We start from the raw sequence: 17,890 nt of genomic DNA on the forward strand, positions 1-17,890 counted from the left end.
GGGCTTACCTTTTAAAAAAAAAAAAAAAAATCAGTTTTTACTGATTTCAGACAGAGGGAGTGGGAGAGAGAGAGATGGAAACATTCTATGTGATCAGCTGCCTCCTGCACACCCCCTGCTGGGCATCAAGCCCAAAACCCGGTATATGCCATGACCAGGAATCGAACCATGATCTGGTTCATGGGTTGATGGGCAACCATTGAGCCACACCAGCCGGGCTAAGTTTTAACTCTTGAGATTATGAAATTTTATTATGAATTCTTGTTCCAGGTTCCTCCTGTTCTGTGCCTTGTTTTGTAAGATATGGACAGTATCTGAAATATTATCTAAGCCAGTGGTCGGCAAACTCATTAGTCAACAGAGCCAAATATCAATAGTACAATGATTGAAATTTCTTTTGAGAGCCAAATTTTTTAAACTTAAACTTCTAACGCCACTTCTTCAAAATACCCAGGCCATGGTATTTTGTGGAAGAGCTACACTCAAGGGGCCAAAGAGCCAAGTTTGCCGACCACGAAGCTAAGCTAATGCTCTGTTCTTCACCGGCCAAGTCATTTGAACTGTCAGCAGTTATCAGAATGTACTAGTTACACGTTCTCTCATTCTTTTTTTCTTTTCTTTTTTTTTTTTTTAATATATTTTATTGATTTTGTACAGAGAGGAAGGGAGAGAGATAGAGAGTTAGAAACATCGATGAGAGAGAGTCATCGATCAGCTGCCTCCTGCACACCCCCTACTGGGGATATGCCCGCAACCAAGGTACATGCCCTTGACTGGAATCGAACCCGGGACCCTTCAGTCCCCAAGCCGACGCTCTATCCGTTGAGCCAAACCGGTCTCGGCAGCGTTCTCTCATTCTTTATACCTTCTCTCACCTCTTATATTAAGGAGTTATTAAGTCATCCATCTTTTCTTTATAATGTAAGGGGAGAGAAGAAGTATCAGAAAGAAAAATAAGGAGTCTAGTGCCTCAAGCCTATATAATTATTCCCCAAGTAATCATGAGATTTCTATACTAACATACCCCCTCTTTGTTTATTTTTCTTTATAAAAATACTTGCATTAGGAGGGAATCTCCTGAGAACAAGGTACTTTTATGTAATTGTAGGGCTTCCTAAGTTGATAGATTTAAGCCAGATGTCTCAGACCATAGTAAGAAAAATAATCATAGAAATAATAATTGTAGTTAACATTTCAATAGCATTTACTATGTGCCAGGTACTGGTTCTAAACACTTTACGTGTATTGTCACCAGACAGGGCCCGAGCCTGGAGTGGGTCTGCCTCAGGCTGGTCTGCAGTGTGTGGGTTCTTGACTTTGTGCAGGAAAGATTTCATAATATGAGTCCAAGTGATTTTGAGAGTTTGTATATTAAAGCTGGGGACTGCGAAACAAAGGAAGGGCTTAGGGTGGAAGAAGCAGCAGGAGAGAGCCTAGGTGGTGCTTGGCTTTGGCTCCCGAGAGACAAGGGAAAGAAGTGAGCTAGCACAGGGCTTCTGTTAGCTCACTGGGAGGTGAAGGTCATGGTGATAGAAGTGAGAGCTGTTGTTAGCTCACTGGAAAGTTAGAGAAAATGGGACCTTGGGATAGTATTGGGGGGTAAGCCCAGGATGAGCTGTTGCTGCCGACCGCTTCCCTGGTTGCAAGTCTTGTGTGGATCCTTAGACTTTAAGAGGAAGTGAAAAGTATATTCTAGCCCTAACCCATTTGACTCAGTGGATAGATCATTGGCCTTTGGACTCAAGGATCCCAGGTTCGATTCCAGTCAAGGGCATGTACCTGGGTTGTGGGCACATCCCCAGTAAGGGGTGTGCAGGAGGCAGCTGATTGATGTTTCTTTCTCATCAGTGTTTCTAACTCTCTCTCTCCCTTCCTCTCTGTAAAAAAATCAATAAAATATATATTTTTTAAAACGTTCATTCCCAAGAAGAGGCATAGGTGTGCTCTAGAGCGAGCTGGCACTGGTATTTTTTGTCTTAAGGGTTTATCTCTCTTGTGCTTGTGAGAACCTTAGGGAAGGGTTTCATCAGAACATTCATCAGCCTTCCAGGTGTGATTTTAATATTAAGATCATCAAAATGAGTGTATAGGGGAGTTTGGGATTATTCTTTGGTCTACTTTACTGTTTTACTTTTATCTAGGGTCTGTCTGGCTCTATTTGAGGTTTTGTTGTTTGTTCCCTGAGTTTATCTGTCCTTGGGTTTGGCTGGCACAAATGGCATTAAATTGGGTCTCTGTCCTCTATCTCCCTGACCAGCGTGATTCAAGCTCTTTATTCTCTGGTAGGGAGGAGAGGTATAAACCATTTGCTCTCAAGTGCCCTTGGTTAGGGAAGATAAGGCCTTTCCATTCACTAGCTGTCTGTAAGTTGTCTACATTGTTTGGCCTTGTTTAATTACCATGTCTCAGTTTCTCCATTCCACTTGCCCAGGAATTTTCCTAGCTTCTTACTATCCTGCCTTAGTATTAACTCATCTGATTCTCGCAATAATCCAGTGAAACATGTGCAGTTATCATATTAATGCTGAGGCATGGAGAAGTCACTTACCCATTGTCATGAAGCTAGTAAATGTCAGAGTTAGGGTTTAAATCTAGGCAGTCTGCCTCCAGAGTCTGTGATCTGTGTCTTCCTGGGAGAGCAAACATAATTCTAATTAGTGCTGAGATCTGTAGTTTTCCTGTTACAGTAGCTTTAGTTCCTTTTGTTTTTCCTCTTACTGACCATTATCTGTGGTTGATGGTGTCCTGCTTTTAAATCCTTTCTCTTTGAACACAGAAAAGGTCTGATAGATGGCACACTTAGATTTGTTTCTCAAGTCATTTAATAAATAGCCATGGATTTTATTTATTTTTTATTTATTTATTTATTTATTTATTTATTTATTTTATTTTACATTTTTTAATAGCCGTGGGTTTAATTTAAATCCTCTTACTATCTGTGGACTGTAGGCCTCCATAAATCACTCCTTATTTCCTGCCTCCTCCCCAAAAGGTGCCAGACTGGGCCCCACTTGTCAGGGTAATTATCTGAAACTTAGTTAAGCTCAGTATTTTCTTAGCCAGACCTTTGCATTTTTGTCATTTTTTTCCCCCTCTGAATTGGAAATGAAAATGTTTTCTCTCCTTGTTTAAAAGAATTTCAGGCATCAGCATTAATAGACTTAATGTCAGAAGATGTGATTTGGGGGGACAGGAGGGAGGAAACGATAGGCCTACTTATTAAAGGCAAACTTTACTTCGTTTTTTTAGGGTGTTTGAGGGCCTCTTAGTCAGAAGAGTGTATTCCTGTGGGCACTGCCCTGTTGCTCAGCCCAGTCTACTTCCTGCTGCAGTTTCTGCAGTGCTTAGAGCTGCTGAAGCCAAAGAAACCACTTATAGCCTGGCTCTACAGCCCAGTTTCATTTGGTGCCCAGGTCTGCTAGCAACCCCCTCCTTCCAGGCCTCTCCCCGATTTCCTGTCTGAGCATCCCTGCTTTCCCTTTCCTTGCTTCTAAGATAACCTATCTTATTGTTTTCAAGCCATATGTTTACTTTCTCTTCTCTAATACTTCTTTTCTTTAAAATAGCTTCCTTTCAAGCAGCCTTCCTTAATCCTAATAGCCTCAGAAGCTGTCTTCCTTTTACAGACAAAGAAACAAAAGCACAGAGACTGACTTGTCACTGTTCAAATGCTGGCCATCTAGCCCCAAAGTCTGTTCCTCACCACTGCATACCCTGCCTGTGGCAAGTAACATGAGACAGTTAACCCAGGGGCAATAAGATAGCTTTTTTTAGTAATAACCTTTTCCTTCAAAATTAGTGTTCCATTTTTCTATTGTTGTGTAGCAAGCCACCCCAAAACTTAGAGGCTTAAAACAGCAATAATCTTTTTTGCTCAGGAAATTATAATTTGCAGAGCTTGGCAAGTGCAGGCATCTCTGCTCATGTGGTGGTTTGACAAAGGATGGTGGTTCTGTTTCCAAGATGGTTCACTCATATGGGCCTCCAGGGGTTGCATGGTGGCTGGGTTCCAAGAATGAGCATCCCAGGAGATAGGACGTGGGAACTGTCGGTTCTTAAGGCCTAGAAATTGACAGTCCTGCCACATTCTGTTGTTCAAGCAGTCACAGAATCTGGAAGCCAGCGGAGACACACAGACCCCACTTCTTTCTTATTTGTTAATATTTTTTATTGATTTCAAAGAGGAAGGGAGAGGAAGAAAGAGATAGGAACATCATTGATGACAGAGAATCATTGATTGGCTACCTCTTAAACGTTCCTCACTAGGGATCAATCCTGCCACCGGGGCATGTGCCCTTGACTGGAATCAAACCCGGGATCCTTCAGTCCAAAGGCTGATGCTCTATCCACTGATCCAAACCGGCTGGGACTAGCCCCACTTCTTGGTAGGGGAAGCATCAAAGAATTTGGGGCTTTATTTGAGAAATGCCATGGTGGGTTAGAAGAGGGATTTGTGAACTTGATTGAATGCTTGCCTTTGGTTAAGCATTAGCATTACCTTTTCTGAATGGATTTAAGCGTGAGATCTTTCTTTTTCTGTACAAGATTGGTCTCTGTCTTTACTAGATATATCCTCACTGCTAATTGTTAGCTCCTCATATTAAAAAACAAACAAACTCCAACCTAATTTAATCTTCCCTGGCATAGTCTTCTCTAGGATTAAGAAGTTAATTTGTTTTTAACTGGGATCTTTGAGATCTTATCAGCTCCTCCACATGGAGACAGATGCTCTGTCCGAGGGAGCTCTGCTGGGTTTTATATTTGGCCAAAGCGATATGGTGTCGCCCTTTCAGATTGAAGCTTGGCTTCAATGTAGGGAACTCCCCACAGGCTATTACTGTATTTTCCGGCGTATAAGATGACCCCCTAATTTTACAGTTAAAACATAGGTTTAGGCCTATATTCGCTGTATGACTACCCCCCACTTCAAAGAAAAGACTTACTTTGCCGTCAAGATCTGCAGGTAATTTTTGTGCAATTTTGGTCTTTTGTCCCCGATTTTCCGTTGACTTTTTTTCGTTTCAAAAGTCGTCTTATACACCGGAAAATATGGTACTCACTTGGGTGAGATTAGAGAGTTGGTTTCCTACATAGATTTCCTTTAGGATTCTGTACTCTAGCTTTCAGTTTGTAGAGGAAGGATTGCATGAAATCGTGAAGGCATACCTGCTTTGGGGCGTTCACATATTATAGCTATTCCTCCCAGATAATCTAAGAACTGTTCTTTAAATTTTTTATTTTTAAGTTGCAGTTTACATTCAATGTCATTTTGTATTAGTTTCAGGTGTGCAGCATAGTGGTTGGAGTAGACAACCATATACTTTACCAAGTGTCCTTTCTCACCCCCACCCTCGATATTTCAAGTGCCTACCTGGCACCATGTGTAGTTATAATTGATCCTTAGGCTATACTTTACATCCCTGTGACTGTTTTGTAACTCTCAGGACTATTTCTTAGACTTCTTACTGCCTATTTCCTTTCTGTCTTAAACTACTTTTCTAAACTCTTAAGGACAGTTCGGATCAACTCCAGTCTTTTGAATGAGGCTGTTTGTTTCATCAACCCTTACTCCACTCGGATGGTATTTACAGTACTTGACATTGGCAGCAGCGCAAAGTTTAAGAAACAGAGAAAACCAGAAACTTTGGCTCAATGTAGAGCAGGCAGCTTATAAATTAGTATAAGAATTATCCAGACTCCTTGGAATCTAGAGGAGGGAAAAGTTACTTCTAGGTGAGGGTTGGTAAAAGGCTTTTTCTCAGGCGGAGCTGGAAAGGGCAGTTCAGGGAAACAGCACAAGACAAAATACAGAGTAGCAAAAATACAAAGAACTGCAGATAGAGAGCATGCCTGGGTTAGTAGAGATGGAAAGTTAGTCAGAGAGAACCCCAGAATGGTAGCGTATTCTTTTGGACAGGCTTTGTCCGACTTTCCTTGAATTCCTCAAAGAAATCCTTCTTTTGGAGGTCACCTGAACTCATTTCCAAGGAGGGCATTTGATAGTGCATATAGAGCATGACTGTAGGCAAGGAGTATTGTAAACCAAGGGGCCCAGTTTTTATTGGGGATTTTTTTATGGTTGCTTAAATCATTCCCCGCTTGGCTCAACGTTCACCTTCCCTGCCCTCCCAGAAGATTGGGCTGATAATCTGTAGCTCAAAGCCTCAAACCTCTTATCACGTGATCGGTCTCTCTGGGGTGACCTGCTCCCGTGCTGAATCATGTTGTTAGTATCAACTCTCTAGGGGCCCACCCTGCAGACCTTATCAGATTTCGTTGTTCCAATTAACGTTCTTTATAGAAAAGATAATCTTGTTTGGGCCATATTTCCCTTTTTCTTCATGTTTTATAATTTTGTGTTGGAATCTACACACATGAAAACACCTCCCTTTCCCAATCTTTATGGCCTGGTTTTGTACAGGAAAGGACTCGCACAAATGAGCCTACCTAGAGATTCTAGGGGGGCCTCTGACACCTTTTGATGGGAGCTTGTATGTGTGATTTCCCTGGGCTGGAGTGTGCAGTTTCTCAGAGGGCCTTGCTGGCTCCCTCTGGTGCCTGTTTGTGGCACTGCAAGTTCTCCGGTGCTACAGCAGCAAGGCTGCCTGCCATATGTACCCTGTATGTATCCTCTTGTTCTCGGATGCTACCAGTCATCCAGAGTATGTTGGCTCATGAGCGCCCACGTCAGGTGAGACAGATACCATTTGTGTGGTCCCGTGAAAAGCTTCTGGTGCACCAGAATCACTGTCTACTCTTCTCCCTCTCCTAAAGGAGAGAAGCCTTGAGCTGTGTATGTGCCTTCTCCCAATCATGCCAAGTGTGGGCTATAGGATGCCACTCTTCTTTACCTTTGGTCTCAGCAGCATTCAGACATTCATGCTGTGCCAGTTCCTACAGCGCTGCAAGTGAGGCACGCAGAAGCCAAGTCTTCGGCAGCCCTCCTGGATGCACTGTGCTCTCTCCCTGAAGGAAAAGCCAGGGGCTACGTGTTCTTGCCTGACACTGAGCTGTGGTGGCTTAGGAGAGGGAGAAGGGGAAAGTGAGCTTTTTCTTCCTCTCCGTTCCAGGGCAGCTGCTTTCAGCTTTGTGCATGTCCTTGTTAAAGCAGAGTTTCTGTGGTAGAATGAGGACTGGCACTTCATTCTGCCATAGCACTGATGTCACTCCCTCCTCCCCATACGTCTTACACATCTGGTTTAGAAGTGCAACGACTGCCGAAACCGGTTTGGCTCAGTGGATAGAGAGTCGGCCTGTGGACTGGAAGGTCCCAGGTTCGATTCCAGTCAGGGGCATGTACCTTGGTTGCGGGCATGTCCCCAGTAAGGGGGTGTGCAGGAGGCAGCTGGTTGATGTTTCTCTCTTATCGATGTTTCTAACTCTCTATCTCTTTCCTTTCCTCTCTGTAAAAAAATCAATAAAATACAAAAAAAAGAAAAAAAGAAATGCAATGACTTCATAAACTCGCTCACATATTTACTATGACCCTGTATGTGTCCCACATTACAGCAAAAGACTTTGAAGCCACACTGAGTATAAATAATCACAGTCTTCCCTTGGTAAAGCTACATTCTGTTCTTTATTCATTTTTCTTTTTCTATCCTTGCAAAGTCTGGCTTTTTGGAATGGTGGAGAAAATGAGCCTGGTAATAGCAATATAGGTTGACCTTTATATATAGGTTTCTTAATATCTAGAGTACATGATGATGCATTATTTGAGACTAAAACACAAAAGGAAATGCTTAAACCTTCCACATAGGAAGTTTTCCCAGCAAAATAGGTTTGTATTCATATTATCCCTTTTTATTTTTAAAATGTTTTTATTGATTTCATAAAGGAAGAGAGAGAAATAGAAATATCAATGATAAGAGAGAATCATTGATCGGCTACCTCCTGCATGCCCACAACTGGCGATCGAGTCCCAACCCGGATAATAGGACCTGACTGGCATCAAACCACGACCTCCTGGTTCACAGGTCGACACTCAACTACTGAGCCACGCCGGCCAGGCCATATTATCCTTGTTAGAAGACTGCAGTATCTATGTTAAAGGCTTTAAATACTTGATAAACATTAATCACATCATTGCTAGACTCTCATACTGATGATGGTAATAGTCATACTTAATATAATGGCACGTACATATAACAAGTTTTCTATGTGACCAGCACCAGAACATAAAATAGCAATGTGCTGTTATAGCTGTAAATAGTTAACACAGACTCCACAGTCACAATGCCTGTGACCGATCCTAGTTCCACCACTGAGCCAGGTGATGGGGGTCCGTCCTAGTCAGCCGTGTTTTCTCTTTTGTGCCTCAGTTTCCTCATATAAAATGGATATGATGATAACTAGAGGCCCGATGCACAGAATTCATGCAAGGGTAGGCCTCCCTTCCCCCAGTTGCTGGAACTGGCTTCCTCTGGCACCCGGGACCCGGGCTGGCTTCCCTCCCGCCACCCACAGGTAATAGAGATAATACCACCTACCTCATGGGTTGTTCTGTGAATTGAATGAAGTGATTTATAGACAGATTTTTAGAACAGCGCCTGAAATTTAGGAAGTTCTAGATTCTTATTAGCTATTAAGAGCAGTTGTGATGAGATTATTCTTTTAAAGCTTAATAACTGTTACAGATCATGTTTGGGGAAAAAAAAGATTGAATGTTCTTTCTCCTTCATTTACAGAGTTGAAACTGTGGGCCAACCAGATCGAAGAGACAGTATAGGAGTGTGTGCAGAAAGGCAGAATGGATATGACTCTCTGCAGCGGGACCAAGCAGTGTGCATTAGTACAAACGGTAAGAGATCAGTCTGTCAGCCCTTTGACACATATATATTAATTACCATTGTAAGATATGAATCTGTCCCAATGTCACACATTTATAGCAGGAGCTAAGAAGATATAGGTCTTCATGACATATCCAAATGGCTACTGTGTACCAGGCATTGTTCTGTACCCTTTATAAGTATAAATTACTTAATCTTTTAAACAATTTTTTGAAGTGAGGAGTAATAGTATAGCCATTTTATAGATGATGAAGGCTGAGCCACAGAGAGGTTAAGTGACCGGAGTTGGTGGGCTGGGTCTCGCTCCAGGGAGTCTGCCTCTGCAGCCTGCTTGCAGGGGTCATCTAAATTAAACCTAGATTAGGGAACTAGGGAGAAGGTTTAATTTGTTATATAGCTCTCATGTTGTTTGTCCCTTACTTCATGGTAATCACGCTTTGGAAAGTCACTGTCAGAGATGTTCATATCTTGTGGTGTGGGTCAAGCAGCAGGTGGAACGAGATTCCTGGTCATTCCGTGTGAAACGATCTTGCTGTTCCACAGGATGTAATTGTGTAATGGAGTCAGGCTTCTTTTGATACCACCCATATGGGAAATTCATAGTCTCTGTTCTAAAAGAGAACTCTGCCGAGACCAGACTTCTGAAATGTAATTAAAGCTTTAACTTTCCTTTCTGCCTTGAGGATGGGGGTTAATTAAATGCCTTATCTCTGACCAGTTGGCATTCCAAAATGTCTTCTTTGTTTGAATTGGGAAATTAGCTGTGTTCTGAATAATCTAGACTCTATTTCAGTTCTCAGTTGTTGCTCACAGGTAAATGACTTTTCACCTTAACATTTTAGGTGCAGTTTTTGTAAATGGAAAAGAAATGACTAATCAGTTGCCCGCCGTTACTTCTGGGTCCACTGTCACATTTGACATTGAAGCTGTGACTCTGGGATCCACCAATAATAACGAAGGCGGAAACTTCAAGCTTCGAGTAACTATTAGCTCTAATAACAGAGAAGTGGTTTTTGATTGGGTACTTGATCAGTCTTGTGGTTCTCTTTACTTTGGATGCTCATTCTTCTATCCTGGATGGAAAGTGTTGGTGTTCTAGACTTTTGGATGATTGGCTTTGGTTTGCAGGTTTTTAATGTAGCTGTCCTCAGCCCAATTTAGTTTTAATTTATTTAAAAAAAAAAAACATGGTAGATTCATCTCTCTGTTAAGCCATGGGAAATGGAAATTGTTTACTGGATTTATTTTGGAATATTTTAGCAATAAGAAACTTGAATGTTATGGACAAAAGTGTAATGCAGTTTTTATTTTTAGCATAGTGTTAATTAAAATGTCATATCACAATATAATGAATAAAACAAATTAGTTTTTAAAATATTAGGAGATACAGAAAGCCCTATACCTTTTCACCCTATACTTTTAAAAGTTGGCTATTAAGACAGAAAAATTTAATGTATCATTATTTTATTAAATCTCCATCTTTTAAGAATCCAGGGCCATGTAAGACTTTAGTATAAAACAACAGGACTAGGCCAGATAGAAGCCTGAGTCTGTAATATACATTCACTTTTGTGTTCTCCACTTACGTGTTGAATATGCTCTTCATATTCAGGCATTCGTAAGCAGTATTGAATTTTATCACATATTCAGTATTCTTAAAGACCCCAAAACATGATAATTTTTGCAGGTTTTGTAATTACTGAGCAAATGTCTATAATAGGCAATGTATTTTATTTTGTTCTTATAGTTTGATTCATGATAGGCTAGAGGACTTTTACAGGGTAAAACTACTTGTGGAAGTAGTATGCACAGCAGTGTTAGCCACATCACATGTACAGAACATGTACATGTGCATGTCCAGCCACCGTGATATGCATATTAACATTTTAATGGTATGAGCTGCAGTCCAGTTTAATGTCAATTTATAAATGGTCGTTTAGCGGACCAAATATAGGGTAAATACTTGACCTATTTTTGACAACTTAAATTTATGTAAAATATTTATTTGAAAGACTTACTTAGTACGTAAAATGATTATCTTAACTTGCTATATACCAGCCTACAGAATTTTTTAATGTGAATTTTTTTTTTTCATTTTTAATAGTAGAAAAGCAAGTCTGATATTTTTGTAAGATAATTTATTTGGGGATTCGCCTTCCCTGTTGGACAATCATGACCTTTTTTCCTGTGCCTTATGTATAATTAAGTCATCTTTCACTGAAGATGTGTTAGAATGTAGATGCCTCGTCCAGCTGTCTAAAAAAATAAAACCTGAAAGTTAAATGAGTGTATTTTTTTTTTCTTGCATAATACTTGAATCCAATTTTAATCTTTACTTTTAAGAAGGGGAGTAAAGAGTTTCTTGTGAAAAGTTATACTTACATTCTGTATATGTTTACTTATACTATATTCTCTGATACATAACACACACACTATAAACGTTTGATTGAATGAATATAGATGATTATTTTCTCCAGAATGTCATCTTATTGCCTCATTCAGCAAATATTTATTGAACATCTTTCTTATTCTCCATTGGAGAATGGCATCTTAAATTTATACTTCTAGAATCTACCTATTTATAGAAGTGACTTAAACCTAACTTAGTTTTAGACAGGTGTGGATTTTTAAAAAATATATTTTTTATTGATTTTTTACAAAGAGGGAGGGAGAGGGATAAAGAGAGTTAGAGGACTTTGCTTAACCATTCTTTTAAGGTTAAGTTTGCTGGTGTAAAATTCTTATATCTGAGAATGTCTTGATTTCTTTTTCATTCCTGAAGGATATTTTCACTGAGTATAGAATTCTGGGTTAACAATTCTTTTCTTTCAATACTTGGGAATATTATGCTACTTCTCCTGGTTTCTGATTTATTTTTTTTAAACCTAGTATTTTAATAGTTTTTCCTGGTAGGTAAAGTGTCACTTTTCTCTGGTTGCTTTCACTGTTCTCTTGTCTCTTTAGTTTTTATAAATTCAATGATTTTATAGATTTGCATAGATTCCTTATTTTCCTTGTCTTCTTGCCTTTTTAGTTTTATGTCTATGGCCAAATTTGGAAAGAGTGCAGCCATTATTTCAAGTACTACCCTTTTTTTGTCCCAGTTTTCTGAGGTTCTGTTTATTTTTAAGTCTGTTCAAATCAGGTTATTTCTGTTGGTCGTTTAGTTTACTGATTCCTCTGTCATCTCCTGCCATTCCACTGTTGGGCCAATCTGTGAGCTTTTTATTATTTTATTTTTCAGTTCTAAAATGTCCATGTGGCTCTTCTTTTATCTTCTATTTCTTTTCTAAGATGTTCTATATTCTTTGCTTTAGGCTATTCGTTTATTTTTCAGTGTATTCATTGAAACCTACTTATCACGGTTATTGTGATGGTTAGTCGTATGTCTACTTGACTGGGCTAAGGGATAGGTAGCTAAACATTATTTCTGGGTGTGCATCTGAGGATATTTCTAGAAAATATTAAAATTTGAATTGATAGCCGAAACCGGTTTGGCTCAGTGGTAGAGCGTCAGTCTGCGGACTGAAAGGTCCCAGGTTCGATTCCGGTCAAGGGCATGTACCTGAGTTGTGGGCACATCCCCAGTAGGGGGTATGCAAGAGGCAGCTGGTCGATGTTTCTCTCTCATCGACGTTTCTATCTCTCTATATCTCTCCCTTCCTCTCTGTGAAGAATCAATAAAATATATAAAAAAATAAGACTTCTTGAAAAAAAAATTTTTTTGAATTGATAGATTGAAGAAAGTAGTGGGTAAGCATCAGCCAATTTGTTGAGGGCCTGAATAGAACAAAAAAGCAGAGGAAGGTTGAATTCACTCTGCCTGACTGTTGAGGTGGGATATGGATCTTCTGCCTTCAGCACTCCTGGTTTTAGGGCCTTCAGAACTGGACTGACAAGCCATTTTCTATCGAAATGTGGACATTTTTGTTGAGACTGGATATTATTTAAACCTCTGTCAGCTGGCTTTTTGACACCACTTGAGCAGATTGAGGGGAGAGGCACTGCCTCACTACTACCCCATCATTCTAGGCCATGGTCAAAGTCCTGACTCCACCAGGCTTTTTCTGAAATACCCTATCAGAGGAGGAGAGGTGCTTCATCACTGCTAATGGAGAGGGAAGTCTAGGCTCCTGTCACCACAGGGGTAGGGGTATTTATCATTGTCTGGTGGGGTGAAAAGTCCAGTTTCCCTACTTGGCCTGTAGGATAAACTCCTAGTTAGGGCAAAGATTAAATGCATTGTGATTTAAAATTCTTAAGTTCTCACCATGAAACATTGATCAGTTACCTTCCATAGTCCCCTGATCCCAAACCTGCGGCTCAGGTATGTAGACCAGGAATTGAACCAGCAGCTTTTGGTGCACAGCACACTCAACCAACCGAGTCACTCTGGCCAGGCTATTGTGATTCTAATAAAAGTACCAGAATGCTCTCTCTAGAGGTTGTACCAATTTATTTTCCAAAAATGTCTTTAAAATTCATCATAGATAAAAATTTTAAAAATAGAATATTACTTTTGTTTCATATCTCATTAGTACTAATATTTTTTTACAATTTCCAATTACCACCAGAAATGTTTTGAGTGTTTATTTACATATTAGCAAACTTTCATCTTTAGCAGGCTGAATCTATGTTCTTGATCTTACTTTTTTCTAGTAACTTTTAAAAAATATTTTTATTTCAGAGAGGAAGATGTAGAGAAACATTGATAAGAATCATTGATAAGAATCATTGATTGGCTGCCTCCTGCATAATCCCCATTGGGGATCAAGCCCACAACCTGGGCATGTGCCCTTAACTGGAATCAAACCTGGGACCCTTTAGCCTGCAGGCCAACACTCTATCCACGGAGCCAAACCAGTTAGGACTTTTCTAGTAACTTTGATCTTTGGCCTTTTTTCTCTTCCTGTCTAGTTATATCCAAACTTCCCATCCATTCTCCCCCAAATTCTTCATTTGCCCGTTTCCTTTTTACTATGGCCCCACTTTTTATATACTCTGTGACTTGAAAAGGAGTTGGGGATATTTAATACACTGATTAAACTTGTTTGCTATCCCTTACCTCCCTTGAAGTTGCCATTTTATTTACTGTTGTGGGACTGCCTCTTTTTTGGAAATTCCTCTCTCATTCCTCTATATTGCAGTGCCATTCAACAATTACTTTTTGGGCACTTAATTCACAACAGTCAGTGTTACCTGGACGATTACAATACTATTCTAGACCTGGCTGGTTTGGCTCAGTGATGAGAGCATGTGGACTGAGGGGTCCTGGGTTTCATTCTGGTGTGGACATACACCCGGGTTGTGGGCTCAATCCCCAGTACGGGGTATGCAGGAGGCAGCCGACCAGTGATTCTCTCATCATTGGTTTCTCTCCCTCCCTCTGGTATCAATAAAATAAATATATATATTTTTAAAAAATAGCATTCTAGAATTTCTTCCTATGTAGGTTCTCCCCAAATTCTTACAGCTGTGGCCACCTAAAATATAAGTTGGCTTGTATCTGTGCAGTAAATCTCTTAAATACTTCCTGCTGCTTGAAACCCAAACCTTTAACATGGCATGTAAAGCCCTCATCACATCACCAAATACCTGAGCACCAGCTAAGACCATCAGACAGTACATACAATCAGTGAGAGAGTTAATGGTCTAATGAAAAGGAAACAAGTGCTTAAACACACATGAGTTTTATAACTATCATTTGTATCCCCCTCTAGTCTGAGCTTTTTGAGAGCCAAGATAAATTCTTTTTCATTAAAAAGTGAACAGTCTGGCTAGCCTAGCTCAGTGGTTGAGCGTTGACCTATGAACCAGGAGGTCATGGTTGGATTCTCAGTCAGGACACGCCTGCCTGGATTGCAGGCTCAAACTTCAGTGGGGTGTGTGTGTGTGTGTGTGTGTGTGTGCGCGCGCAAGAGACAGCTGATCAATGATTCTTTCATTAATGTTTCTCTCTCCCCCCCTACTTCCTTCCTCTCTGAAATCAATATATATTAAAAAAAAAAAAAAAAAAAAGGAAAGAATCCACTACCAAAGATGGATAACTGCTAATATTGGCATTACTTTGAACTATAAGTTTAAAAATATATTTTGGTATTACCATAAAGAACATACTCAAGTTGAAATTAATGTTACTAAAACTGAAAGCAAGTTTCACATTAATTTTTTCTCTCTTAGCTTAAACAGACATTTCTCATTTTTTTGGAGGCTGCAAAGTCCTTTCTCAATCTCTTATCAGCTTTGACTGATAGGTGTACTTCTGGATCCTTAATATCCTAAACAAATCCAAGTTTTAGTGCACAAATTAACAATACATAAAACAAAACAGAATACAACTTTTATATTATTGAACTTTATGTACAAAATCATTTGATTTCAAATAAACATTTAATGTAAAAACAAACGTTCTTTTAAACTGATTTTTTTTACATCTACTGTACCTTTCAAATGCTTTATCATCTTACATGATTTCTTCAAAATCTCTTATCAAGGGGTACATATAGAAAAGCATTTTTTTTTATAAATAGAAACAAAGGGATTTTTTTCAGCTCTTATAAGATGACATAAAAAGTTTACTCAACAGAAGTAATTTCATTACTATTTGGGGGAGGGAATCACCAACTTTTTGTGCAAAAAATGCTAGCCTTCTTTTAAGCATTAAGAGCATAACTGCTTAAGAAATGACATAAGCAAAATTTCTACACCTACATCTCCCCTAAAATAATCTATTTTTTTTTTTTTTACATATGTGCACAGCTTTAGCAAATTAAAGCCGGAGAGAAATGCTCAAGATCTGCTATCCATAGGTGTGATCAGAGTTTACTATAACTCATTTGGAGAGCTTACCAATCAAGGTGTCTGTAATGAAAGCTGCAGTTTCCCTCTTTCCTATTTCTTAAACACAAAAATTAATAACTAAGAGTTTAATACTGGATGACAAAGCACATCCACACTATCAGTTAAATAGCCTCACAGTTAAACACATCTTAAAGACCAATCAAATCAGTATTTACATTTTATAAATTTCTGAAGACACCATTAGAAAGCTTATATATCCCTTCATTAAACAAAATAGGGAACTGCATCTGATGGTGGTGGAATGAAATTAAAAAATTAAAAATACCTGTATATACAGCAGCATTGTTCCTTTATAAATAAAGAATATGAAAATGCAATTATCTTTAAGGATAATAAAAAAATTGAGGTGATGTTACTCAACCACAGTGCTTGAAGTTGGAATAAAAATCTATTGGTGCTTGTTAATGTGCCAGTAGTGAAACCACTTTCTGTTGGAGAAAATCCAACTGCAAATATGTGCATAAAACACATATAACACAGGGCAAAATTGCTCAAAACAATTCAAGTCAGCTTATTCTAATCGTGAAACACATTACGAAGACATCCTTATAAAGAAAAAAATGTTACGTTTTCTGGTTCATTTTTATAGAACATTTCTTCCCTCAAAAGTGGCATCGTCAAAATTTCAAATCCTTCCCTTGGTTTATAATCCTGATGAAAAGAGGTGGACAGTTTAATTTTCCATGTATTTACCTAACGGGGGGAAGAAAAAAACCAAACTGTAAAACGTTCAAGTTTAAGAAAATATACTGGGTGAGCAATATACTAAAATTATCCACAAAAAATAAATGGTAAGTAATCTCTAAACCAACATAACATTTCACTGTCAAATGTGAAAAATTACCATCTCAAACAGGCATAAGATGAAGAAGTGCTTTTTTCAAATTGTAAAATCATTTTATGCAATGCAAAATATCTTGAGTGTTGTAATTTTTCATTTTAAATTGATTTCAAAATCAAGGATCAAGGTTTGATTGCAAATGCTAATGCAATAATTTCACAAAACCCTTCAATTTTTAAAAAAGGGAATCACATTCCAATTTTCCCTCCCCTAGAAAATATTTCACAAAGCAAAAAAACAGCCAGTCACAAATGCAAAAAAAAATTATAATTTAAATATATGAAAAAATTTCTATATTATCAATTTATTTCATAAGACAATTGTTGAAGTTAAAAAATACTTTCTTTGAAGTATTGCTTTTCATGCTCAAGAGAATGTTGTAATGACATCAATAAAAATGATATACATGTAATGCTGCATAATGAAGTGAAGTAGAACCCTGATACAAATATCCTTGTTGAAATCATTTACTTCATCTTAACAGTGCCTGTTTGGAATCGATGATTAAAAAACAAAAACAAAAACAAAACTCTTCCTAGAGGCTGAACTCCCTAGAATGCAGTTTCAGTGTTTGTCCATGACACAGGGTTAGGCCTTTTCTTCTCAGAGTTTTTGCTTTTTGCTCTGTTTTGAAACCCCTGAGACACCATCTGTTTCCGAAGCTTTCTCTTTTGAGTTTATTTCACTAAATCCATTTGTTGTCCCATTTTGTTCTTCAGTGATATCTTCATTTGCAGGTGAAGCAGATTCTCCTTTTTCTAGTTTTTGTTGCATTTCACGGAGCTTGGTAACAGCTTTATCTATTGACATTATGCTAATAAGATTAAAGTCATGCATGCTGACTAGATGAAGCATGAAGTTTCGACATAAATTCTTCTTAATTATTGTCTGTCCATAGTTTTCTACAAACAGCATACAGGCGTGATTCATTTGATTGTCAGCAATAAACCTATTTAATAAAAACAACACAAAACATCAATAACAATACAAAGCACTTTTGTCAAATGGAATAGTGATAACTATTATAGAACAGTAAGACTATCCAAATCTAGTAAACGATATTTAGCAAGAAGTAACACTATAGTAAATGTGAGATTCAATAACTTGAATGAGCCTAGCATTTAAAATATTTAAAGAGATGTGATTTAATCAGTTTAAATATCACTTGTTTTTCCTAATTACATACAGCAGTATTGAAAGAATCTCTTGCCAGTATCACTTTCATTAACTCTATATTCCCAATATATCCTTTATTTTCTCCCTTGATTTTGATATACTTTCCTATTTCCGAAGGAATGTTTTTCTACATTTTCAGATTACGGTAGACCTCTAAAAAACAAAGATGTCACAACAAATAAATAAGGCACAGTGTGGTTGTTTTGGTGGAAAGTGAATTGAG

The 17,890-nt window shown here is 38.5% G+C and overlaps 2 protein-coding genes across 4 annotated transcripts in view; one reads left to right on the forward strand and one right to left on the reverse strand.

Annotated features, from left to right (window-relative positions):
- The window catches only part of CRLF3 (cytokine receptor like factor 3), a 96,146-nt gene that overhangs the window by 28,071 nt on the left and 50,185 nt on the right, over window positions 1-17,890 (forward strand). The window contains exons 7-8 of one of the 2 annotated variants that reach the window (XM_084862762.1): window positions 8,688-8,800; window positions 9,632-11,196. In XM_084862762.1, coding sequence (XP_084718888.1) covers window positions 8,688-8,800; window positions 9,632-9,888 — 370 coding nt within the window. In that variant the 3' untranslated portion in view covers window positions 9,889-11,196. Of the gene's footprint in view, window positions 1-8,687; window positions 8,801-9,631; window positions 11,197-17,890 lie in introns of those variants that run through there. The other variant, XM_084862763.1, reaches the window with a different exon arrangement.
- The window catches only part of SUZ12 (SUZ12 polycomb repressive complex 2 subunit), a 54,174-nt gene continuing 51,412 nt past the window's right edge, over window positions 15,129-17,890 (reverse strand). For both annotated transcript variants that reach the window (XM_084862736.1, XM_084862735.1), the window contains one exon: window positions 15,129-17,440. In XM_084862736.1, the coding sequence (XP_084718862.1) occupies window positions 17,095-17,440 (346 nt within the window). In that variant the 3' untranslated portion in view covers window positions 15,129-17,094. The remainder of the gene's footprint in view (window positions 17,441-17,890) is intronic.

This window comes from Pipistrellus hanaki (genome assembly GCF_964339955.1).
Source record: "Pipistrellus hanaki genome assembly, chromosome: 16".
NCBI lineage: Eukaryota > Metazoa > Chordata > Mammalia > Chiroptera > Vespertilionidae > Pipistrellus > Pipistrellus hanaki.